At 41.0% G+C, this 13,316-nt stretch overlaps 1 protein-coding gene across 1 annotated transcript in view; it reads left to right on the top strand.

Moving 5' to 3' along the window:
* LRRC1 (leucine rich repeat containing 1) overlaps positions 1 to 13,316 on the top strand; it is a 133,366-nt gene that overhangs the window by 41,821 nt on the left and 78,229 nt on the right. The window contains exon 2 of the mRNA XM_019457435.2: positions 8,970 to 9,087. Within this exon, the coding sequence (XP_019312980.1) occupies positions 8,970 to 9,087 (118 nt within the window). The remainder of the gene's footprint in view (positions 1 to 8,969; positions 9,088 to 13,316) is intronic.

The raw sequence follows: 13,316 nt of genomic DNA, 5'->3' as shown, positions 1-13,316 counted from the left end.
GCCTTTTTTCTTTATATGCCCTTTTGCTATATCATATTATATACTTGTTTCAGATTTCTGTCTACTGCTTTCCCTGTCTTTGTCAGCCTTCCCCTTGCCGAAGGCTTTATCTGGAGTTACCTCTCTCTGCCCATGATCCTCTAGAAGTTGACTCATTTTCTTATCTGTCTAGATTACTTTCCTTTTATGTCTACTCTTTTGGCCTGGATCTAAGGGGCAGCGACACCACTTATGTGCTCTTACTTGCTGGTTTCATTAGCGTGCTCTTCCATTTCCCTTTCAACTCATTAATCAAGATGAAATGCAGCATTGGCACAGTTTTACTCTGTTATCCCTTTTGTAGCCTAAATTCCCCCTTTCCCTGTTTTACGTAGCTAATTAGAATATAGTTTCACAAATGTTTTCCGTTTGCCAGTTAACCTGAGCGTTTTATTACTCTGTGAGCCTCCAACACGATCGTGCTTCAGAATTTTCCTTAAAGAATGTTATTAACTGGCAGCAGCATTAGTGAAGCAACAAAATGTGACTGAAACCTCAGTTTCCTCATCAGTTAACTGAGATCAAAAGCTTTACCTTACTGGTACCTATAAGGATTCAAGTAAATAAAGGTGCCTGGGTGTCCCTCGCTTTGTCTGTTATCACCAAAAGGGATTCCTTCCTCATTGGTATCTGCCAGCCTCAGGAATGGTTTGATGTCTTGACTGAGGTATAACTCATATGCCATATAATTTACCCATTGAAAGTACACGATCCGATGGTTTTTAGTATATTCAGAGTTATGCAGCCGTTACCACAATTAGTTTTAGAATGTTCTTCTCACCCCAAGGGAAACCCCATACCCATTAGCAGTCACTCACCATTTCCTTGGCAACCACTAATCTACTTTTTGTAATTTTATGCATTTTTAACCTCATGCTTATTGTATTGTGTGCTAATAGGATTTTCATTTTTCTTAAGGTACACTGAAAGTATTTTGAAGTGCAATCCTATAACTTTTAGAACTAGAAAGAGCCCTTTAATCGTTTGATACTTTTTTTTTTTTTTTCCACAAGGGAACACAGTGCTAGGGACCTTCCTGTTCTATACCTGTTTACCAAAAAAAAAAAAAAAAAAAAAGTCTTATTAACACTTATCAGAAGTTCTTATTTTTGAGTATTTGCTAAAACTCTTTCAAATTCAAATTCTAGATGTGACGTATGATTATTTGAATTCTCTGCTTTAGACAACTTATTCTGTGAATACTTCTTGGACTTTTTCCTTTATCTGTAACTTTCTCATGTATAAAAATCCTATCTTAGCCAAAGTTGGTGCACTATATTGTTATATTTTCTGTTTAAATTTTCTTTAGGAACATCATTACTCTGTGATCAAGCATAGAATTTTCTAGGATGATCTATTCAGTTTTATATGTTTTTCTGTGGCATACCTGAGCGTTCTACATATTTTGTGGTAGACCACTTACTCTACCAGATTTCGCCCATCCCATGCCTCTTTTCAAGGTTTTTGCCACTCCTTCCATCTACAGGTACAGATTAATTCTCCAACCCCCTGGCAAAAACAACAGCATGCAGATTTTAAGGTCTAGGTCCCAAGAGTCCTTGCAGCATCTTTCTTTGCCCCTTTTGAATTCGACTTGGAGAGCTTTATGTAGGAAGCCACTTTGTCATCAGGGAGAGGACAGAGGCCGTGTGCAGAACAGTGGGGCTCTAGCTGATAGAGTAATTGCCAGACCATCAGAGTCAGGCCACAGTGGATCCTGCAGCCTTTTTGACCCTCCGGCCGACTGTAGTTGCATGAGTAAGCTCAGATGACAGCAGCAGAGGAACTGCCCAGCCACCCCACAGAATGTGAGAAATTGAAAAAAAAATGTTTTGGAATTTGCAGTGGTTTGTTAGACAGCAAAAGTTAACTGGTACATATAGGTATCAGCATTGTGGCAACGTTGAGATGATTAAAGAATGTAACCCATGTAAAGTCCTTAACTTACTGCCAAGCACAGAGAATCCCTTAAGAGAGGTTGATTGCTCTATCATATTGGCTAACGCATTATCATTTCTAATGTCATTTTGATCACTATCATCATTTTATTTCTCCTCTCCTCTGGATATAATGTCATTGCTTTTAATGAACATTAACTATGAGGAGTTAAAAGAATTTGATGCCCTTGGTGTTAGTTGTCTAGTATCTTCCTTCCTGATTAATAAGTAGTTTACAACTTTAAAAACTATTCTTATTGTAGGGGTGTCTGAGTGGCGTAGTTGGTTAAGCATTCGACACTTGATTTCAGCTCAGGTCATGATCTCACGATTTGTGAGGTTGACCCTGTGTGGGGCTCTGTGCTGACAGTATGAAGCCTGCTTGAGATTCTCTCTTCCCCTCTGTCTCTCTGCCCCTCTCCTTGTGTGCTCATGCACGTGCCCTCTGTCTCTTTCCTCTTAAATAAGTAAAACTATTCTTTTTGTAAAATAAAAGATATATAGCCAAGTGCATAAGGTTTGTAAATGTACAGCTTATAACAAATTATAGAATGAACATTTGTATCTGCCACTCAGGTTGAGACATTTAGCATTACTTAGACTCCAGAAGCCTGTTGGATGCCCTTTCTGATCACAATCTTCTCCCTTACACCTATAGGTGGCTACTAGCCTGATTTCATAAGAATCTCTTCTTAGCTTTTCTTTATAGATGTTACCACCTCTGTGTGCATCTCTAAACAAAATAGTGTAATTTTTTTGACTTTTCATCTTCATGTAAGTGGAATAATATAGTATGCATTCTTTTGTGTCTAGCTTCATTTGCTGAATATTATTTCTAAGATTCTTTCCTGTAATGACTTAACAGTTAGCTTTCACTTTCATTGCTATGTAGAATTTCATTATAAGAATATACTTCTGTTAGATCTACTGTTGATGGGTATTTGAGTTATTTATAGTTTTGGGCAATTACAAATAATTCTGTCAAACACATTCTTTTATGTATTCTGGAATAATATGAGAGTTTTTTGAAAATAGATATAGAAATAGAATTTCTGAGTAATAAAGTTACAGTCACTTTTTATAAATCTCATAGAAAAGAACATTGCCAGATGATGCCAGATAGACAGTTGACCCTTGAACAACGTGGGGGTTGTGGGTGCTACCTCTTACCCTCACCGACAGTCAGAAATCTGCATATAACTTTGACTCTCCCAAAACTCCACTACTAATAGCCTCCTGTTGGCCGGGGGACTTACTGATAACATAAACAGCCGGTTAACGTGTATTTGGTATGTTGTATGTATTATATACTATATTCTTAGAATAAAGTAAACTAGAGAAAATTGTTATTAAGAAATCATAAGGAAGAGAAAGTACATTTATAATGGTGTACTGTGTTTATTGGGAAAAAAATGCAGTTCAAACCTTGTGTTGTTGTTCAAGGGTCAACTATGTCCTGTATCATAACCTTTACCATATCTTCACCATATCTTTATCAAGAGGATTGGCCAAAAAGACAGTTCAGATCAAAGGGGACAGGAGTAGGGATGTGATGAGAGTTACGTGGGCATGAAAAGGGGCCACCGTTTAGTTGAAGGGTTAGAGTGAACCTGGGAGGGAAATCTTTGAATCAATTTGGTGTCATTATAGCTGGAGTCAAACAGTTTTTCGGGAGTTTAATGACTTTTTTTTTTAAGTTTCTGTATTTATTTTGAGAGAGACAGAGATAGTACCAGTGGGGAAGGGGCAGAGAGAGAGCGAGAGAGAGAATTCCAAGCAGGCTCAGCACTGTCAGCTCAGAGCCTGATGTGGGGCTTGAACTCATGAACCATGAGATCATGACCTGAGCTGAAACCAAAAGTCAGGACGCTTAACCCACTGAGCCACCCAGGTACCCCCCTGGAGTTTAATAACATTCTTTATGTTGTTGTCCTCCAGGTGACTCTGTAACAATGTTTTATGTTTACCCTGGGGAGGAGAAGTTTAGGCAGTGGGGGAACAATTGACTGATCCTTGGCCATATACTAATTAAAAAGGACATAGCTGTTTTGGGACTAAGATTTCCCATGTCCCTTTCTAAGAGGAAGGGAGGTACCAACACTCTGCCAAAAGAGAAGGAAAAAGAATCTTGTCAAAATGGGGAATGGGAAAAGGAAACATGCTGTTCAGCCAAATTAGAGACTGCATCTACTGAAAACAAGGGTGGCTATAAGAAGGCTGTGGTGTGGCATAACAAGCCAAGGCAGTTTGGGTTCCTTTGCGTGTAATTGTACACAGTGTCCTCCAAAGTGGGCCAGTGTGCTGTAATCAGACATGGTATATAGTTGAAGAATGGTGTCTGTGTGTTGTGTCACATGATCGCTCTGTGCTGCAGCACCCTGCCAAGACAGCGACATGAATTGTTCTGCATGTGCCCTGGCTAATGTCAAGAGAAGGCAGAAGGGCTTATAGCTTGGTGGGTTTTTTCCCCAGACTATCTGAGGAAGTAGAAAACTTGAGGATTTAATAAAATCTTAGTGGCATGGTGTTGGTCTTATAAGAAAATAGTTAATTTAAAGCATTTGGATGCCAAATTAAGATCCCATCTGGGTAATGAGGGGAGGATTTAGGAAATACTGTTTTCATTTGGGGATCCTGTCAGATGGGGTTGTTTTTACGTCTGGTTTGTACATCCCAAGTTGAATAAAGTGGTGTTTGTGACAGGCTCTCTTTGAGGATGCTTTTAATATGCAGAACAAAACTTAAATTTGTCTGCTGTTATGATTTACACTAGATGTGGGGACTTGTAGGCTGTTGTTTCCACAGATGTAAAATGAACTTATTATTCACTTGCAGATCTGAGTACCTTAGTGACTTGATTTCTTGTATTATTTCTGAATGGTTCCTGAATGTATGGGATTGGTGATGGTTTTGTGCTTTTGCGGTTCTATCTTTCCTGGAGAATAAAGTGAGCTTTTCATGCTTGAGTAAACACATTGATGCATTATGAAACTGTCAGACTCTTTGAACAATTGGCATAAGCTCAATTATTCAAATATGTGACTCTTTTGAATGGCTTTTGTGTCAGCTAATGCTTTCGTACAACCAGTATAAAGAAATTTCAATACCTTTCCTTTAAGAAATTAAATCTCAACTGTATGATTAAAGAAGTCCACAGGATTAGTTCTTTCATTGAGCACTTTCATTATCAGGTACAGCTAATTGGTAGTAGTGTCCATTTGCTGAGATTCATAGTTTATTTTATTTAAAAATATCTTGCATTTTTTGTTAAATAATTTAAAGTTGTGCATTTTCCTTATCACCTAAAATAACTTTTTTTCTTGTGTTTCCTTCCTGTCAGCATGCACACGTGCTTTTTTACAGTGTACCTGCAATTTTTTCTTTTAAAATTATATCTGCATTGTAAATCTTTTTCAAGTTATATGGTCTTTTTAGTAATTATTTAGGTCTCTTACTCAATATTGAATTATTTAATAACATGCTGATCATTTCCCTTATTTTACATATATGTTTCCCAGTTTTTCCTTTTCACTGATAATAATGCAAAGACATACTGTGCCTTGTAGCTCGTTTTTCTTATTTTCAGTTACTGTGTGTTACAAGGACAGATGCTCCAAAGTATCGTTATTATGTCAGTGGACTTGAAAACTTATGTTCTATGTATTGCCCAATTGCTTTCCAAATGACAGTGCCTTCTTTTTGATTACAGAAGTATATAGTCCCTGAAGCTTATTAAATAGTAGCATTCTTCAAAATTATCACTTGGAGAAGCCTGTAATCTTAATAGAGACTTTTTCCTTTGTAAATGTAATTTATATTTTTAGCAAAGCACTATATGCAAATAGTTTTTTTTTTTTTTAAATCCAGTGAGCTTCATTCATAATGTGACAGTGAAGAACAGTAGCCCCTTGCACCTCCTGTCCCCACCCCAGTTTCTGACTCTTGAGAAACCCCAGCTCCTGGCTCTTCCACTGATGTATGCCCCAACACTGCTAAGCTTGCTTTTAATTTGATTTTTTTTTTCACTTTGTAGTTACCTTTTGATTTCTTTCTATGGAAGGTGTGGCTTTAGTACTTACTGTTTCTTCTCTATCCTCTCAATATTGACATAACGTAAATTTTGCTTTTATCAATATGTGGATATTAAAACATTATGACCAACTATTGTTCATAACTGAGTCTTAAATTTATATTATGAATATATAAGAATACTTTGTATTTTTTGTTTTTTTGCTTACTTTGTTTTCTATGTTTCTAACTTATGGACAAACAAATCTTCTTGATCTTTTCAAACACATCAGATAATCCCACAGATGTGCATTTGCCCCCCCCTCCCCCCCCCCCCCGCCCCCAAATCTTTCTTCTGTGAACCTCCCTGTTGTCTGCAGTGTGGACCAGTCGCTCTCAGGGCCAGCTGCTCAGCTGACATCTTAGAAGTCTCTTCACTCTTCATTTCTGGGAATTTCTTTTGTTTCTCTCTGTTTTGTTGATTCTCTGATTTCTGGATCTCCGATCCTCCTCCTTTGAGATTTATGCTCACATTTAATGGGTTCCTGAGGTGCAAGGAAGAGGCATTTTTTTTTTTTGAGACCATGCATGTATAAAAATGTCTTTATTTTGTCATCATACTTGATGTAATTTTAGGCTGGGAATAATGTTTTCTTGGAATTTTGAAGGCATTGCTCCATGACCTTCTTACTTTCAAGGCTGCTGTGGAGTCCATCCCCTTTCTGATTCCCAATTCTTTGTTAGACCCCCAACCCCCACCTCCTGGTCTCTGGAAGCTTTTGGAATCTTCTTGTTTCTGGCATTCTGAAGTTTTATATTTCCTGGTATTCTTCCATGTCTCTGGCATTCATTTTATTGGCCATATGGTGGACTTATCCTAACCGGAAGATGCAGTCCCCTGTATTTTCCTTTGGAATACCTGTTAGTTGGATGTCATACCTTGTAGACCAGTCCTTGAATTTTCCTGTCTCATTTCTCTGTCTCATAGTCTTTTTATTCTACTTTCTGAGGGGTCTTGTTAACTTTATTTTTCATTTCTTTTATTAATGTTACATACTTTTTAATTTCTAAAAACATATCTTCTTCGAAGCTTGCTTTTTATGGTATCATGTTGCTTCATTTTCTCTTATTTCTCTGAGGGTATTAATTATATTTTTTGGTTGACATGGGTACTCTCTTGCATTAGGGGCTTTCCTCAAGTGTCCAGAAAACCTTGGTTTTGTTGAAATGACAGATCTGGGGTTGCATGACAGATCTGGGGTTGCTGGGGGTGCTTGTGTGGCTCATTTGGTTGAGTGTCAGATTTTTTTTTAAAATACTTATTTATTTATTTATTATTAGAGAGAGAGAGAGAGAGAGAGCGCGTGCATGAGCAGGGTAGGGGCAGAGAGAGAGGGAGACAAAGAATCCGAAGCACTATCCAGGTTCTGGGCTGTCAGTCAACACAGAGCCTGATGCAGGGCTCAAACTCACGTACCATGAGATCATGACTTGATCTGAAGTCAGATGCTCAACCACTGAGCCACCCAGGCGCCCCAAGCGTCAGACTCTTGATTTCGGCTCAGGTCATGAGCCCAGGGTCATGGGATAGAGCCCTGCATCAGGCTCCACACTGAATATGGAGCCTACTTAAGATTATCTCTCTTTTTTTCTGCCCCCTCCCCTGCTTGTGCTCTCTATGTCTCAAAACAAACAAACCAAAAAACAACAACAAAAAACTAAAACAAACACCCCCCCCCCCCCCCGACACACAGACATGAAAGAAAGGAAGGAATAAAAGAATAAAGAAAGAAAAGAAAGAAAGAAGGAAAGAAAGAAAGAAAGGTTGATTGATTCAGACACTTGCGGGGTGGGGCGGGGGGTAGGGAAGATAGTTGGAAGCTCTTTGTGCATGGGTGGGCTTGTAATCTGGGGATTCTCTGTACTGTACTGTAATTCGTGTCTGTAGGGTCTGTTCTCCTGCCTGGGAGCCTGGCTTCGGGAAGGGGGTGGAATCTCACAGGGCTTTGACTCAGTCCTTCTGTTTTTAGTAGAGTGCCTCACCCTGCCCTCAGCTGTGCTTAGAGTCAACTCTTTTAGAGGGAAATTTCCGGTCTCCTGCCTGGCTATGCAGGGTAGAGAAGAGGATGTGGGGACCTAACTGTTCTTTATATAAATTTTCAACCAGTTCTCCTTCCTTCAGAGGTCACCTGGACCTAATTTCCTATTGACTCCTTACTCCACAGGGTTGGATTTCAGCGTTGTTTGGATTCTTTTGTTAGTTCCCATTGGTTCATCTGTTTTCTGACTTTAAGGATTTTGTGGCATGTCTAGTTTGCTTCTTGTCCTTTCTCATTTTTAATTGTCTTCATGCATTTATTTCATATTTTTATATTTATATCCATTTTGTATAAATTGTTTTAGTGTCATTTTAGTACAGTTTTAAAGGGTGTGGGGCAGGGGCGGGGGGAGGCGTGTCCTCAGTATGCCCTGGTTAATGGAAGTACGCATACTTTGCTTTCGATTGGTCAAAAAACAATTTGTTCCCTTTGCACATTTGTGGGATATTTATATACTTTCTGATGCACAGTAATTTCTATTAAAAATGTCTTTTAAAATATTTTATTCTAATTTTTACATAAATTTACTTAACACAGATTGAATATCATTTTCTATAAGTAGAAAGTGTGACCACCCACTGGATAGTTTAAAGGAGTAATTACCATTCTCAGTGAGCTACTTACTCATTTTTAAAAACTTTTCAGATAATTGTAGATTGATAGGAAGTTGTGAAAAGAGTACAGAGATGTCTTTGTACCCAGTTTATCCCAGTGGTGGACTACATGACTATTATATGACTATTACTTAAATATCAAAGTCAAGAAGTTGACGTTGGTACAATGCTCATTAATTTTTAAAAGACATAGTGTTTTAAATTTCATATGGGGCAGAAAGTGTACATTGCAAATATATGTGAGACCCATGCAAAACTATTTTGTCTTTCAGCAATTTTTCCAGCTAGTCAAATTACGAAAGCTTGGACTTAGTGATAATGAAATTCAGCGGCTCCCTCCAGAAATAGCAAACTTCATGCAGCTGGTGGAACTTGATGTGTCTCGGAATGGTAAGAAAAAGATTCCACTTGAATTGTCCATTTGTCTCTTCTGGTGCTGGGGGCAATTTTTAGTAAATGTAGCTGGATAAATGCTGTTGGAGTTGCTTTTTCCGGTGGTTATGGAAAAGCTCTGTGTAAATTTGGGGATGAAATTAATGCCATTACTGAATAGTTTAGTCAGCTTACGGGTATTTACCGAAAATGTGTAATAACACAATTTTTAGATGATGATTTTCTCAAAGTAGGTTCAGTCTGATTCAGAGAGCCGGAGAGTGGACTGGGCAGTCATAATACCCAGCCCCCTCATTTTACCGAGTGTGACACTGAGAGCTGTTGGTGCGGTCATTCGCCCAGTGCTCAGAGGCTGCTGAGGCGAGGGGGAAGGGCGGGGCGGGGGGAAGGTTGGTTTGTCCGGCTGTGCTCCTGTGAGAATCTGTCTCCCTGCAGTGAACAGAGCAGCTCGCTGTCCAGGCATTGTCGTGAGATTGATTATTCCTAATTAGGCCACTGATGATTCTGCACACTGGGGTTTGTGTGGTATCTTTTGTGAATTTATTTTGATTACCAGGTTTCACTGGAATGATGAAGTGCTTCCTTTTTCTTGAACATTCCAGTAGGATATCTCTATCCCATTTAACCTTTCACTTTTAAGTGGATACCCTGGTTTAACCTTGTGGATTGTAGCCCCGACAGCACTCGTGGAGTGGGCCGGAGCCCCTGCCAGTGACAGCAGACATGATTAATTACTTTGAGTTCAAGTGGCAGCTCCCAGTGGTCCTGTCTTTAGTGATGGAATTCAGTTCTTGCAAAGACTCTGGTGTAACTTCCTCAGGATAGGTCCCGGCGTGCTCTGAATTATTTATACAAATGATGATCCTTTCCCTTCAAGTTTCTCCTCAGCGAGCCTCAGATCTGGATCTTTCATTCTCGTGTCTTCCACAGAAACCACAAGGCTCAGGTACAGAACATTTTGGTGGGTCATTGTCATAAGACAGCAGTGTAATCAATGCTTAATTGAAAATGTGAAGAAGAAACGATTTTACCCCCTACTTTTAACAGCTGTTAAATTTTTGGCATCTATCAGATCCCATGAATTGGAAACTGTCTTTAGCCCAGGCCATATGTTCTTGACATAGACTCTACTTTTATTTTTCTTGAGAATTATTTCTTATCTTGAAGGTAATGGAAAAAGTGAAAAAAATCTTATCTTTTGGACTGGCTGATTGGGTTGCAGAGGATCCAAATCTGCTTAGGTAAAGGGTATTGGATTTTAAGGATGGGGGTGGAGCTAACATTCCAAAAGCATTGGCACGGAGCTGGCATCGGACACTATGTTTGGAGTTTCATGGCCTCTGTCTTACGGTGTGTCTGCTTCTGTTGGTAGCTGCTCTGTTCTTCCCTCCCTGCTGACCTGCTCTCTTGGAACTGGCCCCTCCAGGCCCAAGTTGTTGTGGTGCCTTGCCTTGCACTTTTTGGCTTCTGACCCTGCTGTGCATCTGTTTGCCAATGACACATTTCTAAGTGAGGAATGGTTGCTCCAGCTCATCTTTTTAGGCCAAGTATAAACTACAAGCTGTAGGTCACAGGACACCCTGATGTTTGGCTCCCCGGAGACAGGGGTGGCAAGTAGTGCAAAGCTTGACCCCACCCCTCGGCACAGATACAGCTCCCCTTACACCTGAGTGTGGCATGGGGCGGGCATCTGAGGCCATATATATATCCTATATCACATTGATCTAAAGTATATAGAATTGAGGGGCACCTGGGTAGCTCAGTCCGTTGAGTGTCCGACATGGACTCAGGTCAAGATCCCACGGTTTGTGGGTTTGAGCCCCGTGTGGGGCTCTGAGCTGTCAGCACAGAGCCTGCAGCCAGCTTCAGATTCTGTGTCTCCCTCTTCTGCCTCGCTCCTGCTCACTCTCTCTCTCTCAAAAGTGAATAAACATTAAAAAAAAAATTAGGGGCACCTGGGTGGCTCAGTTGGTTGAGCATCTGATTTCGGCTAAGGTCATGATCTCAGAGCTCGTGAATTCAAGCCCCGTGTCGGGCTCTGTGCTGACAGCTTGGAGCCTGGAGCCTGCCTTGGACTCTGTGTCTCCCTTTCTCTCTGCCCTTGACCCGCTCGCATTCTGTCTCTGTCTCTCTCAAAAGTAAATAAACATTAAAAAATTTTTAAAAATTCAATAAAGTATATATAATTGAAACTGCTATCCCTTGTCTCAGAAATTATATGTTATGAAGAATCGCTGGCAATTAATTCTATAAGGAAGCAGTGACTTAGGAAAGTGGTCACTGAAATCACACAATCTGAAGAAATAAAAGAGCAATTTTGAAATTGGCATTAGAAAAGTTCTACCACTTTCACATCTGCAGTTTCTTTCCATTCTTAGCTAGAAAGAAGGGCCACATGCTTCCTCCCATGTGTCCCTTTATACCTTCCAGCATATTGATGAAAGAAACTAGACTTTTATGGAAGTCAGTGTCAGGACGCAGAATGAAGTTTCCTTTCCTTCTGCAGGTGTTGGGAGTTTTGTGAAGGATCCTGCAGATGCTGTCACCTTATCAGGCTTATTTGGAAATGCTGAGGGGAGGGGCGCCTGGGTAGCTCAGTCAGTTAAGCATCTGACTCTTGGTTTTGGCTCAGGCCCTGATCTCATGGTTTGTAGGTTTAAGCCCCGTGTCGGACTCTGCGCTGATAGCGTGGAGCCTATTTGGGATTCTTTCTCCCTCTCTCTGTGCCCCTTTCCCACAGCTAATGTGCACACACACAGTCTCCCTCAAAATAAATAAATAGACATTAAAAAAGTGCTGAGGGGAGTTAACCTCCCCCTTCCCCTATGGGCAGAGCCTTGCTCTGGCTCAGTAGCATGGGGGTGTGTGTGTGTGTGTGTGTGTGTGTGTGTGTGTGTGTGCGCGCGCGCGCGCATGTGTGGGCGTGATGGACAGTGTGGAGGAGGATGGCAGGCAGGGTTCCAGGCTTTCTTTGAGGTTGTGAGAAAAACAGAGATGACAGAACAGAACAAGGTCATATTTAGTTTAACCAACAGGAACATGGGTCTTAAGCTATTTCCAGGTCAGGCAAATCTCACTGTTCCCTCTCTCTCTTTTTTTTTTTTTTTTGCAGATTAAATCACAATGAATTTCCTAGGCAACTGAGTAGGTAAATAAAGGTTGTGAAGTCTCTAGCCTGAGAGGCCGTGTGAAAACCCCTACTTTGTATGGATCCAGGCATTTGTAAGGGTTTGCTTACATCTGGAGGCCTGGTGGAGCCTCTAGTATTCTGTGGCTCTGGCTGAGGCTGCCCTCCATGATCAGAGAGACTGTTCCTTTTAGTCCTTCCCTAGTCCCTGAATTGTAGCAGGTCCACAGCCAGAGCTCTCTGTGTCACGGTAGGACCTTTACTGGCTTCCTCAGTTCCTGATTTTCCAGAGAGCATTACCGGACCATGGAGGAAGGCAGGGTGTTGGTATCAGACCCCACAAGTCTTTGGTTCAGTGCTTGTCAAGCTTCAGCATGCAGTAGGTTTTGTTAACCTGCAGATTCTGATGCAGTAGGGCTGGACCGGGGCTTGACATGCTGCATTGCTGGAAGTCCCCAGGGGCTGCCAGCCCTGCTGATCCCCTGAACACGCTGAGTAGCAGGATCCACAAGCTCACTACTAACATTCCTTCAGCAGCTTCCTGTGGTTATGAGCGTCACTATGCTCAGGTTCCACGGGCTCTGCACCTTCTCGCATGGAAGGTGGGAAACCTTCAAGATACTACTGGTGAAAAGCTAAGATGCTGTTACTGACCTAAGCTCGAGTTGGCCTTTCAGTCCAGGAGCAAAATTAGACGTGTTCTGGTGTTCCTTAGCTCAAGTGAGGAAGAGAAGACAAGTTTTGTGTTTGTCTCCAGAAAAATCTATAAATGAGGAGGAGAGAAGTTTTTATAGGCATGTGTCCTATGCCAAGTACTGCCAAGACCTCTAAACCCTGATTTTGTGGCTTTGTTCTCTGGCATTTCAGGCACAAAGTCCAGGCGATTGTGTATTGTGTTAGAAATGAGAAGAGTGAGCTTAGGAAGGAAGAGTGGTGCTTGTAGGTTATATATAGGCTGTGGAGACCTGTTCTGGAGTAAAAGGAGAGAGAGGCTTAGGATGAGCACAGTTTTGCCCCCGAAATGGCTGGATGTGGTTGGCAGGCAGGACTCTGGGTGGGAGCCCTGGCTCTGTTGCTCAACACCTGGCTATGGACAGTG

This window comes from Panthera pardus, unplaced genomic scaffold, assembly GCF_024362965.1.
Source record: "Panthera pardus isolate Hobbes unplaced genomic scaffold, ASM2436296v1 HiC_scaffold_17, whole genome shotgun sequence".
NCBI classification, from domain to species: Eukaryota; Metazoa; Chordata; class Mammalia; order Carnivora; family Felidae; genus Panthera; species Panthera pardus.
Note: the sequence above shows the minus strand (reverse complement) of the source record. Positions and strands in the feature narration are given on the sequence as shown.